The 14,725-nt window shown below is 41.4% G+C and overlaps 1 protein-coding gene across 1 annotated transcript in view; it reads right to left on the minus strand.

Moving 5' to 3' along the window:
• The window catches only part of Cad87A (cadherin 87A), an 811,032-nt gene that overhangs the window by 109,279 nt on the left and 687,028 nt on the right, over positions 1–14,725 (minus strand). The window contains exons 5-6 of the mRNA XM_083131271.1: positions 1,658–1,786; positions 349–474 (exon numbers count right to left, since the gene is read on the minus strand). Coding sequence (XP_082987397.1) covers positions 349–474; positions 1,658–1,786 — 255 coding nt within the window. The remainder of the gene's footprint in view (positions 1–348; positions 475–1,657; positions 1,787–14,725) is intronic.

Genomic DNA, 14,725 nt, shown 5'->3' on the forward strand with positions numbered 1-14,725 from the left:
AAAACACATGCTTTTTAGTTCACAGTGACATATATGATACTTTTAAGCATTATGGGTTTAAGCTCATTTGCATATTTAGTCAGGTGTGGGGCATTACATTGGGCAAAATGTACTTTGAAAAGGGCCACAAAATGAAAGAAAAAAATAGATATCTGAAATGTGGTACAAATATAACTGCCAATCCGACGTAACTCAGCCTAAAAGTTATAACTGAATTTGCATGTAGGTAGAGGCCTCGAGATGTTAGCTCAGGGTCTATATATCTCCGGGCGCTTGTGCACGCTACAAATGACAATTTCTAAGGAACCACAGCAGAACATATCTACACAATTTCCTCGTGGTACTTACCAATTTATGAGGCGTGCAGTTGACTTCGATGGTGTCCCCTAGCAGATCAGAATCCTCCACTCGGATCCCTCGGAACACCGTGAACCCGACCGGCGTGTTTTCAGGTACTTGAGCTTCGTACGGCGTCTGAAAAGGCAGGAGGTGGTTATTGCTTCTTAAATAGTCATAAACATCAAACAAGGATATCAATTGATCGATCAACTTTAGTAGAGCTAAAAAACCTGTGGCAATGAATTTATTGCTAAATACAAGTGCAAAAGTGTTCAAGTGCAAAACAATAAGGAAAATTAAACTTTGTATTTGAATAATCGTTACATGACCGCAAAAGAATCCTAATTTACAGCACAAATAGTTAAAAATTTACTTCTTACGTAAATATACAATAAGCGAATCTTCGTGTGGTTTCCCTTTGCGGTTATCTGGAGTCATTGTCTTGTAAGGTAAGCCTATTTTCTATGACAGATATCTACACTCTGTCCCAGCTATCTTTGGAGCAGGCGAACGAAAAGAAATCTCTGCGCGAGCAGTGACGCGAGACAACTCCACCAATTAACACGTGAGAGGAACGGGATTGCGTGGAGGAGGGAAGCGGCTGCAGTTGCCAGCCTTCGTAGCAGCGTGTACTGATTTGCTCTGCCCACTACATTTCCCCTACTTCTCTGCCGCTGTACGCGGTCTTGCTCGAGAGATATCCGAGGAAGAAATCTAACTTGATGCAGTGTGCTTTATAAAATAAGGAAAAACTCCAAAAAAATCTGTGTGTTACAAAATAAGGAAAAAAAAAATAAGAAGAAAAACAAAATGGCAGTCAATTTACCAGAGAACTTACATGTGTGCGTTCCGATTAACACATCTGTTCAGAAGCGAGCAACAAAGTCTACCACTAGCATGGAATATTAATTGGACATTATCCCTAGTCTTGTCCTAGCTTCTTATGGTTACACCCATTCTAACACCACGTCTCGAGACAGTTCCTCTCTCCTCTTCAGGTAAACGATCTCTCATGTGTCGGTGGTGACAAACCTGTGAAATACGTTGCACTAACCAACTACTCCACGGGATCCCCTAGAAGTGTATACTACTTTATGCTCCATTTGAGTTACCATATATGTTTTCTGAGGACACTACTACAGTTGAAGAGAGAAGAAGTAGCGTCTGACTAAGTATAAGGAGTAAAAGCACTTGACAAGGGATATATGTCCAATTAACATTAACACTGCAAATACAAGGTCTACCATCCCTTTCATGGTTAATTTTTAATGTAATTTGAAGCTCATAATGAGAAGACAAAAACTGAGTGGTTCATTACCTGCTGGAAAGCTGGAGGATTGTCGTTTTCGTCCAGGATGATTACCGAGATGGGAACCTGCACAACGTTGTTCGTGTTCTCACCAACAACATCTTCCAACGTCACGTAAAACCGAAGCGTGTCGTTCACCTGCAAGGAAAGAAGTCACACTAATTAACTGAAGTAGTAGCAGCAAAAGCGTGGAAATTATGGCAACAAAACATTTCGCGGAAAGAAAAAATGGGGACGGAGAGTATTATCAGATGCACAGGTGGGCTTTTAGAGAGGTGGTGGTGGGAGGGGGGGGGGGGGTTGTAAAGGGTTAAAGTCGTCGAAGATCCTCAGCGTGATTCGTGTTGTGTGTTGGCCAAGTATGTTTGTGATTGTCCTTGCATCAATTTCATCTTATCATCATTCATCGCGATGAGCAGAAAAGCGTAGTTAAATAACCCAAATTAATAAACTTTTCTGGAGGAGGGGACACGGCATTTTGCGTCCTTCAAATTATCCCAAAGGGAGCAAGGTACTTCCCCCTGCTCCTCTCAGAATTAAGTTTTTATTTTCAATGACCAGACAAAAATATGTATAAAAATGCATTACGTTATGAAATGTAAAAGAAAATGAAAAACAGTAATTCTGGATATTTACTCACCTGTTGGATCGAGTAGAAAAGTCTCTCCCAGGACATAATAATGACAACAAAATTGGTTTCTTTTTATTGGTTTATTATTTCATAATATTAATCATAAGCATATTATTGTCATATGATAATTATTGTTATTATTTCTTCTACTAGAGTTTAACCAATGACCTGACTAACTTGCAAACAATTCTAGCGACACTCATGCGTATGAACGTAGAAATATACAGAAAATAGTAAACGCCGGCCTTCGTGGCAGAGTGGTTATCACGACGCCAGAGGTCCCGGGTTCGAATGCAGGCCTGGGCGTTCTTTGTCTGTCTCTTCATCAATTTCATCATATGAACACTCATTCTGATCGCGATTAGTTAAAAGTAGCAGAAATGCGAAGTGAAATAAACCAATTCAATCGATCGAATCATTCAAAAAAAGTAAACGATATATACCGCATTTGTTACAACCTGTCCCGTTTCCCGCGCTAGCGATCGCTCGACAGTTTCGGTGCCAATGAGAAACGAGGAAAAAGTCGTCTGCTGGGCAGCGAGGAGCGAATGGAAGCCAGAAGAGAGGCGCTTACGTAGACGCTGTTGCGACGTTTCGTATTCTAATTGGCTGCCTGGCTTTGACTTTCCCCAGCACGGAGAAAAGCCAGGGATCAGCTAGCGCGGGAACCGGGACAGGTTGTAACAAACTCGGTATAGTGCTCGCACTTTAAGCGAACATAAAAGTAATAAAAACTAAAAACAAGAGACAATCGATAAGCAATGAAAACGTAAGATAAAGAATGGAATAAAGGCGTTAACGAGAGAGAGTGAGAGAAAGAGAGAGAGAGAGAGAGAGAGAGAGAGAGAAAGAGAGAGAGAGAGAGAGAGAGAGAGAGAGAGAGAGAGAGAGAGAGAGAGAGAGAGAGAGAGAGATATGAGAGATATAAGGTTTTAGTAAGGACAGAAAGGTGCCAAGAGACCTCTTAATCCGATAAGGAAGGAAATACATGAAGAGAAGTAAATTACACACGCGAAAGAATCAACCCACATTCTTTTTTCTTTTTTATTATTTGTACGTTACGGGGGGAAGGGGCATTCCTCCTTGATCCTTCTTTGTTACAAGGTGCCACACTGAGGTGGGAACGGTTCGAGAAGTCGACAAATATACTGCGCAAAACGGAAAGCGTCGATAAAACAGTAAGAGGTAACAATATTGGGTTCCAGCCCTTGAGAGGCAGGCCTCGTGTCATTCCCAACGTTCGGAAGATCATAAAATTGACTGCCGCAAAACTCCTTGGCGAGGAGCCAGATCCCAGAGTCTGTCATAAAGTCCAGGATCACGTCCTTCCCCTTTTCTCTTTCTCTCGCCCTCAACCACTTCCTTTCTGTCTCTCTCTCTCTGTCATTCAGTTTCTCTCTCGCCATGTGCTTTTCTTACTTTTGCTTCTCTCTCTTGATCTGTTTCTACCGATTTTTATTTCTCTCTTTCTCTGTATCTATTTCTACCCTACTTGTTTCTATCGCTTTGTATTTAATTCCTCCAGATTTCTATCGCTTTTTAATTATTCCTTCCTTGTTTCCGTACCTTTGTAATTCTTTTCTCCTTGTCGCTATGTGGTTCATTCTTACTTGTTTTTACCACTATGTAATTCTTTTTCACCTTTTCTATTCCTTTGTGTTTCTATCTCTCGCGTTTCTTAGCTTTGTATTTTTCTTCCTTGTTTCCATGAGTTTGTATTTCTTTGTTCATTTCTATCGCTTTGTATTTATTTCTTCTGGGCTTCTATCTCTGTGTATTTCCTCCTTAAGTGCACCTCCACCACGTAACGAACTGTTGTTCGTTGGGATCTTACCAGAATCCTAACCATTATGCTTGGGTGATGTAGCTTCGTCATTCATTCATCCTCACTGGTAAGCACTCACCCTTTGGCAGATAACTTGATGGTAATAGGCGAGAGGTTACTTTTCACACTTGAAATGGCACAACACTAAGAATTTGGGTTTATATCTTCCAGTTTAGATCAATATGGTTAGAGAAGGATTATTACCTGTCTATTCGATGATGAAGAAATCCTCGGAGAAAACTCCTAGAAGTGCTCTATGCAGATTCGCTCAAGCTCCCCGATCTTACTCGTTCCTCGTTCCAAAGCAAAAGACCCCAAGTCGCCCGTTACACTCTAACTTATCCTTTCTTCCACCACCTGGTTATTGCTCCCTAATACCCGTTCATCAGCAACTTACTTTCAATCAACCAGGAAGATAGATTTGATACTGACTTAGCATTCTTTGAATGCTTCAGAGAGTAACGGCCGACGAAGGAGGTTATTGCTGGCTTGCTTACTTTTCTCTAATCAGGGGAACCTGCTACGATATCACTTTGCATTTCTAACATCCATTTTTGTTCATATCACTTTGCATTTCTAACATCCATTTTTCTAACGCTTTTTGTTTCCATTTCTCTAATTTCTTAGCTGTTTTTTTCTTTATTTCTCTCCACCTTCTGTTTCTACCGCATCTTTTTCTCTCTCCCTCTATTATCCGCAGGCAGTGTGACAAAAGAAAATTCCAGAAATACAAACTTAATAGATCTGGATTTCGGAACAAACAGACATACTTTTTGTGGGAATTCTTCATCGGTGGTTTCCAGACGATATCAATCATGTTTTACAGCTTCCTAGCCTTTCGCGACGGCTTATATGGATGGTGAAAGAATCCTGACGACGTGAAACGACTGTTAGTTGACGTGCACGAATGACGTCTACATTTCTGCCCGCCTTCGTTTTTGCGAGCAACAAAGTGAAGTTATTTTCTAGCATGCAATCAAATGTTACATCTGAGAAAGGGTTATGAAGTTTAAGGAGAGGGAGAAGGAAAAGAGAAGAGAAAAAGTAAGAGAGAGAGAAAAGAGAGGAAATTGAAGAGAGAAAAGAGAGGGAAATGAAAAGAGGAGAGAAATTAGGAATGTTCCCGTTTTCATCTTATCACAATTCATCCTCATCTTTCCGATTAGCCAAAAGTGACAGAAAAGGGGAGTAAAATAAGCTAAATCAATCAACCAATCCTATCACATTCCACGTCGCGGTTAACTTAGCAGTACAAAATAACAAGCGGTAACTAAATCAAACCACGAACTAACGCCGTTTATACACTGCTTTCAGATCTGAACGGTTCATAATAGTAACTCCATTTGATTCTCCGGTCTCCGGAAAGAGAAGCGCCGTCACCAAATAATTAACATTGATGGCGTTCATTGGGTGATTTTTGGTGCGGCGAGAAGGGCTCGTTGAGGTTAGACTCATCGCCGCGAGAAATCAATTCGGGACGATTCCCTTCCTTTCCGCGGGAAAAGAACCACGGGTAGGGGGAGGAAGCTATTCCTGAGGGGGATAATGGCCCAGTTTCATCGGACGTCAAATGCCCCTTGTAATTGTGCTGCGCAAGCTAATGGGGTCGGAGCGTTTAAGTGCAGGGCGCAGTTAGCAGCGGTGTTCGTCCGTCTGCTCTCGCCCTGGAGGGAAGAAAGTAGGGAAATTTGCGGAAAAGAGTTATTTTTTAATGGCGAGCGTAAGAGCCTGTTAGAGATGCGTAAAAAAAAGAAATCACTAGCGGTGATTTTTCTCAGCGGTGATGAAAAAATTGTGATCCTTTACAATCCTTTACTACAGCATGTCATGGGTGGAATAAGTGGAAGGGCGGAGGGGGCGACACCCCCTAAACGTTCAAAACTATAACGTTGACTTGTTTTGATGTCTAAAATTACACAAAACCCGCCGCTCCGAGACGTTCAAAACTGGTTAGAAATTTCAGTGGAAAACACAAGCTCAACCAAGACTTGAACGAGGTTGTCTGGCATACCATGCCGTTGCTGTACCACCTGATCCATCGAGCCAGCCTTGCTTTCGCCCTATTATTCTCTGTCGCTGTTTTACCTATGTCGAATTTCGAGATAATTGTTCTCGCAAAATTAACTAAAGGGCTTAGTTAAGAATTAACCAATCGGCATGGAACTACTTTTCACGCATCACGTTTTTTGTTTACATCACTTCATTCTTCAGTGGACGAGGAGTATTGAGTTGCAGTTACTCGAAAAAAAGAATAACTCAAGCAATGATGGAGAGAGATGGTTACCAACCACTGCTTCAAACCCCTATGTTCCATCCGGTAGAATTACCTTGGTTGCTGGGAGCTTGGGAATTTGAGACGTATTTTCTGTTCTTTTCTTTCGTTTCAGCGAAATCTCAAGAAAACATTTTTTTCCCCGAAAGGTAGTCTAAACATAGTAGTACAGTTTGCACACACGTAAATTTCAGTTTTAATAGAACTTCCCAACGTGAAATAAAGCAGGTAAAACAAGTTATTTTCCGGTGGTAACATAAAGGTGAGTTCTACATAGTCTTTCATCTACGTGAATTATGCCATCCTAACATTACATACGAATATTCCACAACATAAAAAAAGGCAGATTGCAACATTATACATTTCTCTTCAACCTTTTCTTTAGATGAGATCTTTCAGAATGTCTTACAGGAGACACACAAATGACAACCTTCCTTCCACGTAGTATACCCTGGACTGCATTGTGTAGACTAGCGAGGCTCTGGCATCTGGACTCTCAGCCAGTAGAATCTTCTGTGGGGCAAGTGTTTCATGCTGTCCATATGTGTTTGGGCTTGTGCATCTTCCTTCATCCGGGCCTCCCCGATGGTAGCGTCGGTAACGTCGTCGCCTTTTAATCAAGGGGTCCCGGGTTCGATACCTGGTGGAGGCACATGGCACAGTAGTTCGGATCCCACTTTAAACTGTAGGTCCAGTCCCAATTAGCCTTCCTGTGCATAAAGTGGACTTAAAACAACAAATCAATTTTCCTTCATGCCTTTCATTGCATCACAATTGTTAACAATTATAAAATAGGGTATCTAATTTTAGTTTAAAATAGTACCTTAATAATTAAATATATAAATAAATAATCCACCCAATGTATTATTTAATATAAAATTGCCCTCATGGCTATTAGCCAAACATGGCAGAAAAGCGAAGCAAAATAAAACAAACCAACCGATGAATTTTTCTTTAGATGTTACACAAATGAACAAATAAAACAAACCAACCGATGAATTTTTCTTTAGATGTTACACAAATGAACAAATAAAACAAAACAACCGATGAATTTTTCTTTAGATGTTACACAAATGAACAAATAAAACAAAACAACCGATGAATTTTTCTTTAAATGTTACACAAATGAACAAATAAAACAAACCAACCGATGAATTTTTCTTTAGATGTTACACAAATGAACAAATAAAACAAACCAACCGATGATTTTTTTCTTTATTTGTTACTCAAATGAACGGGTGCAACAACTGGATGTAGTCAATCTTGATTATCGTAACTGCTCCAAACGTCTTCCCAGTTAACAACACTGGCAGAAGATGAAACGGGGACAAGGTGCGAACAGCTCGCCAGTCGACAATGCTACTAACTTGCCATGTAAGCAGTTTCTTTTCTGGCGACGAGGAAGTGCTCAGAGGAGCAAAAGAGAGAGAAAAGGAAACGACCGGGCAAGAAAAATGCTGGATAAGAAGAAAAATCAGTAAATGGGCAGAAAAAGGGAAGACATATTGAGCAGTTAATGGCCTGGGATCAAAGAGCGTCGAGCATCTAACGACAGGCAACCTTTGACCAATAGAAGGTTTCAGGCGTCGCAGCCATGTTTCGTTGCTCATTAGCTACTCCAAGTTTCGGTGCTTAAAAGCAAATATCAAATGCAGGAAAAATGTCCAATATATTCTATTTACATATACTTGAGGGTTCTGGAAGGGGATGAGGGGTTTGTACCCCCCTATCCACCCCAATCTTAAAGCTTACAACTGCATGAAAAATAAATTTCTATCTCTCGCTGTCCGTTCGATGTCGCCATTTCATCAAAATAGAATAATGGTCTTTATTTTAGCAGGCGTGTTTCGTTCTCACAAACAACCCTTGACATAGATATAATGAAATAACTAGAAAGATAGAAAAATAACGATCGTTATAATATAATAAAAATAATACAATAAAGAAATGTTTGTGCAATAAATAATTATGCATGATAAAATAATTCCTGTAATTGAGGAGCATTCAAACTGTGAATTAAAAATATGTAATGAGTTATTATTAGTAGTATATTACAAGGGGTAATCGGTAAGCGCTACATGATGTTAAGTGAGGGTTCAATTATTACGATTATCGAAGGTTAACATTGTTAGTGGGGCAATAGTAAGTATTTTAGTTTTCTCTTAAAACTGCAATGGTAAATAATGCTTGTCAATGGTGCAGGCAGTTTGCTCCATTCTCTAATCCCTGTAAGAACGAAAGACTTGATTACACCAGACAAAAAAAAAATGGGCATTTGTGTGTGTGTATGGAAATCAAAAGAGAGGCTTAAATGTTCTGGAACTTCTCTTCCAATGAAATAAATCTTCCATATGTCAAAAGTGGCAGTAATGCGAAGTAAAATAAAGTGAAAATTATTCAATTGAAACCTGAAAAATAGAACTGGAAGTGACGGACAAAACGATAATCGAGTGTTTGTGTATGCACCATCTACAGCCGAATAAAGTAGAGTAAGTGCAACGGTGCTTATCGCCGACCTTCGTGGAGGAGTGGTTAGCGTAGCGCGGTACGACGTCAGGTGTCCCGGGTTCGAATCCTAACCTTGGCAGGGGCACTCATTCCCATACTCGCGATGAGCCAAGAGTGGCAGAAAAGCGAACTAAGATAAACGGAATCAATCAATCAATCACTCATTAGTCAGTCATGGATTAACCTAGCATACGCTATCAACATTACAAATAATCCACAAGGAAAAAAAATGTTTGGAATAATCACAACAATAGGTAGTGGTGACCAAACATTTGTGTAAATGGTCGACAAACATGATTCTTTACCGCCAAAAATATTAAAGCGACTGGTTCAGTTTGTTAAGATAGTCAAAAAAGTTCTGCCACTAATTTTAGTTCATGACAACTGAAGATCATTGTTGGTCTCTTTTTTTATATAAAAGGAAAATCAGTGTTATTTTATCAGTAAAATCTGATAAAGAGAAGAAATTAAAATAACGAAAGTATGTTCTCTTCCTTGGAAACACCATCCTCTTTTTTTTTTTTTGCTATAATTAGTAGCGGCGATTGGGTGCCACAACTGGGGGGGGGGGGAGACAGTTTACTTTCTCTTGGTAGACAATGTTTAGCATTAAGAGGCAATAGTGGGGGGGGGGGGCAAAAAAGTTGGGGGACAACTGCCCCCCCCCCACACACAAACCCTAATCGCCCATCACTGGCTATAACTCTAAATGAGCGCTACAGGATATGTGCACGTGTAGTTCATTACAGTCCATCCGACACGGAAACGAAGTGCTTCCTTGCCGGAAACACGTTTGAGAATAATGTCTCCTGAGATGAGAAGGTAATGCCGCTCGGTGGGGTAAAATGGGCCCTACCCACTTTACCCCGCCGAACCAAGTTACCCTCCTCTGCTTTGCTATTTTCTCCTCCCCCACATTTCCTCTTTTCCTTTCAGCTTGACCGAGCACGCCATTAAGCTGAGGTCACACTCGGAGGTTTAATTCTTCATCAACGATACGAGGCAGGGGTCGCGACGGCAATAAACAGGCATGTAACTTGTTGGGTCTCGTCTGTAACGGTTGCCACTAATTGCAACGGTCTGCGATGTCTGCTGAAGTGTCAGTTAGGTGATAACTGAGATTGGTGTTCCCTATCCACCAGTGCATTCCGGAAACGCTTCTATTTCTCGATGTCGCCATTTCCCCAATAGAAAACCAGGAAACAGATTCCGACAATAACATAGAGAAATCAGTTGAAAAGTTCGCCCAGTTTATCCACACCTTAGCTGTTACGAGATCGATACTTTCAAGTGAATTCCGTTGAGTCCCCTTCAAGCAGATAGCTTCTTATTTTTTATAGTTAAAAACAAAAATGAAGTTCAGTTAGTTAGTATTCGAACAGAATAACCAAAGTAAAAAAAATGCGTTAGATCGAAAAAAATTGTGTAAAATGGGGAAAGCAGGTTATGTTTTCATATTGTACCATTTAATCCAAAGAATAAATAATTCCAAAGCTCCAAAAATGATATTTTTATGAGAGAGGTAATACAACTTTATGACTAAAATTTCTCCCTAACTTCTAGAGCATTTCTTTTTGTGTAAAAATTAAACTTTGTGAAATGTTTTTAAAAAATATAATGAAAACAGTTGTGTTGGATATTCACTCATCTGGTGGATATAGTAGAAGCCTCTCCAAATACTCGTATATAATAATTATTATAACAATATAGTTATAATAATATTAAGTTTGGAATAAAAGGTTTATTTGTGTTACATTATCATAGTTATTGTTGTATAATACAAAGGATTATCGTAATAATAATTATCATTTCGATTCAAGTTCTATCAACGGATTGACCCCTTCCTCCTACAAACATTTCTGGCGACGCCCATGACCTCGACGAGAAGTCAGCTCTCTTTCTAGTCTCGATCTTTAAATGATTGCGGTGTCGACCTTCACTTCCTTTCCATACTTAACTCCTCAAACTAGGTTTAGATATCTACTTCCCCTGTCCTTGGCAACCCGTCGCAAACTTGCCAAACCAAGTCATGGGGAGTTTCAGCATCGAACCCTTGATCCTCGAGGCGTAGAGGAGCACTGCCTCTTCCCGACTCGTGCGTGGAATTTGCAATGAGCGCCTTTTACTTGAAGTTTAGAAGACGCCCACCCGGAGGGGGCGAAAGGTGCCGACGTCGATAAAGTGGGTGCTTCTGTCTCGTCTCCCTGTCAAGTTAGAAACACGTCGAAAGAGGGAGGGAGCAAGACAATTTCTGGAGTTGCGCTCTTGTCAGCTGGTAAGCAAGAAAGAGGAAAACTTCAGATGTACGACAACAGGAGATGTGGAGGCAAGATTCCATGAATTCTCTAACAAAGTGTAGATTGGGAGTGATGTTAGCAAGTCTCTTAAAACTAAATCCCATCGGCCAAAGAACAAACCCAGACTTTTCGCCTCCAGATGTCAAAGATTCCAAGTACAAAAGCGGTGTTGGCACACAACTGAGTGTTGCTCAGTCGTAAATGACACCTTCTGCTGTCAACATGCAACGTTCGCTCGCGGTTCAGGGAGAGGCAGAGGATGGGACACTCGTTCGTTTGCTACGCTGCGGCGACCATTAGGTTTGCCGTGCCTTGTCCTTGTTGGGGATGCCTTTACCACCCGTTTTGCTGTCAGAAGTAGAATACCTCAAGAATTTCCCGTCCCCATGGCGACTGAAACAAGGTGATTGGTTCAGAGGTTCCTGTGACCGATCCTCCTTGCCTTTAGGCGGAAAAGACAAAAATAGAATTTTAAGTTGGTTCTCTTTAGCTATACTCTGCCCCGGTTATCTCTGGAGCAAAGCTGCGCATAGCGGCAGAGAAGGGGGAGAATCGAGTGGGCAGAGCGAAGCAGTACAAGCTGCTACGAAGGCTGGTAACTTCAGTCGCTTTCCTCCCCTCCACGCAATCACATTCCTCCCCTCCACCCAACCAATCTATTAACGCACATACACAGACCAAACGTTGCAGGGCATTAGAAATTCCTTCCGTTTCAGTCCAAGCCTGCGGGTTACTTCGGCAAATGAACCATCGACAAAGCCGGAGTCGACACATTTCGCGAGTTTTCAAAACGCGTCACCGAAATAGCCTTACTTCAGGCGACATTGTCCCTCTGCGCCTCTTGTCTCTCTAATTGTCGCCCCCGATGGGGGACCGAAGCGATGCTCGATGACTGGGGGCCAGTGTAAACACTAGGATGCCCTTTTATTCCAATCATGAAAGCTAAGTAGCGTTCAAACAGGAAACTAACTTGTTGCCGCTCTGTTTCGCACGTCGGTTTGTTTTGAGTTCGGGGGTTTCCTGAAATTTCGCATCTAGCAACCACGCGTTTTTCTCTCTTTATTTTATCCACAAAGCGCGGTCAGTTTTGCAACACTGCGAGACCAAAAAATCTCATCTCATTGTACTTTTTGTGTAAGGTACAGCAGAATGAAAGCAGTCGAATTTGTTGAGTTAGTGTCTTTTGGCCTTAATAAACGTCATGTACTTTATGAGAAAGGGAGAGAAAGAAAAAGAGAGAGTTAAAATAAACAGAGATATAAACAGGAGAGAACAATATGGAGAAACGCACCGTTCCATATGTGCATATGTACAAACACAGTGCGTTTTTCTCTAGCGGTACGTAATTGTACGGTGTACCAGCATCTTTTCATAGAATAAAATGAGATTTTATTGTAACTAAATTAATCTCTGTGTAACTACATTGCATAGATGCACGATCATTTACGAACATATGCCACAGTATTTTGAATAATTATTATAATGAACATAGTAACGATAATAAACCAAATGGAAGAGTGCCGGAACCTTTCTTCCCAGAAAAGAAGCACTGTACACACACACACACACGTACATACATTTATATATATATATATATATATATATATATATATATATATATATATATATATATATATATAGGGTGTGTCATAGGTGATGGTCATAAATGAAACCAGAGATACATCGCGTCGGAGCTGGACACCACCGAAAGTGTGGGAAAGTACAATTCACATCTCTGTAGGGCGAGTAGTATGGCAGTTAGAAAGGCGGTTCCAAAGAAATCATAAATGAATCTTATGCGCTCTACCAGAAACGCACCATGGGAGATCTGTGGGACCTATGCGGAAGGGACTCCCATAGGAAAAATGAGGTTCCCTGTAGATAGAATACTTGAATACCTGAGGAAGCAGGTGGACGTCAATTACATGACATCCAGATACCATTCACAATTACGGAAACACGATAGACGAAACCGGGATAATTTTAGCATGGTTGCGTTGCCGGAGGGGCAATGGGCATAGCAACACTGACAGTAAATGCAAGCAAAATGCTCGTTGGCTGACGAATGTTTAGCTCTGGTTGGTAGTTTGTAAAAGGTGGAAAGAGTATGATGTGTGAAGGGAGTCGATGAGGGCCTATGAAAAAAACTCCATCCCACCTTTGTGACGGAAGAAACACCCGTACAAAAAGGAGAATACGTAAGATGAAAGAAACAATACCAATACGTAAAGTGAATTTTATTTTCCGATGGTCACGGGAGTTGAACCATCAATCTACTGAATTTAAGCCGAATACTTTACCACTTGGGCACTGTGACACAGTAGTGTTGTGGTGTGAATGCAGGATGTCGATACCTAAGTACATAGTACGTACGTATTGTTAATCGAAACTAGGGATGATACCGAGCCCGAGATCAGTCTCGGTCTTGTCTCGAATTCGAGACCGAGACTAGAACGAGACCGCCTCTCTGCAGACGAGACGAGAACACTACCCTCGAGACCGAGACCGAGATGGCCACCTTGTACAAGAGACGAGACCGAGATGGCCACCTTGTACAAGAGACGAGACCGAGAACGAGATCACCCTTTTGAACTCGAGACGAGACCGAGATCAAGGAAAGTCTCGTCTCGTCTCGTCTTGATACCATCCATAATCGAAATGTACATGACGTTATTGGAAATCACTTTACTTCATACTGTAGGTGCCTTTGAATCACGTAAAAGGTACGACGTGTTCTACTAGTATTACGTAATACGTAATTTGCGTAGTTCCTATCCTTACCGTCAGGGGGCAGCGTGACTTGCGTCTAGGCTAGAAGGCACACTGTGTCTGCTTGAGACGGAATACGTACAACAGTGTCTGTCAGTGAAGTGCATGTACTTCGCGGTTCAAATGGAACGTGTGTACACTAACGAGGAATATGCGGACATGCATTTCTTCTACGGGAAAGAAGATGGCAATGCAGTGGAGGCTGCACGCCTGTACCAGGGAGCTTTTCCTCGCCGACAGCACCCTGATCGTCGCGTGTTCATAAGATTACACCAACGCCTCTGAGAACACGGGAGTTTTGAATATGGAGAAAGAAGCGGTAGCCAACACGTATCACAGTGGAAGAAGAGGAAAGCATTTTACAACGCGTTGAAGAAGCACCAGGGACGTCACCTTACGCGACTCTTATGGTTGGCACTGGATTGGTCGTGCGGGGCCTGTATTGTGGCCACCACGGTAATCTGATTTAAATCCATTTATAATTTCTTTGGAACCGCCTTTCTAACTGCCATAGTACTCGCCCTACAGAGATGTGAACTGTACTTTCCCACACTTTCGGTGGTGTGTAGCTCCGACACTGAGCATCTCTCGGAAAAGTGGAAGAGGAACTTTCGTCTGGGTTTGACGCGATGTATCTCTGGTTTCATTTATGACCATCACTAATGATAATACACCCTGTATATATATATATGTGTGTGTGTGTGTGTTTGTGTGTGTGTGTGTGTGTGTGTGTGTGTGTGTGTGGTGTGTGTGTGTGTGTGTGTGTGTGTGTGTG

This window comes from Lepisma saccharinum, chromosome 11 (assembly GCF_977018435.1).
Source record: "Lepisma saccharinum chromosome 11, izLepSacc3.1, whole genome shotgun sequence".
NCBI lineage: Eukaryota > Metazoa > Arthropoda > Insecta > Zygentoma > Lepismatidae > Lepisma > Lepisma saccharinum.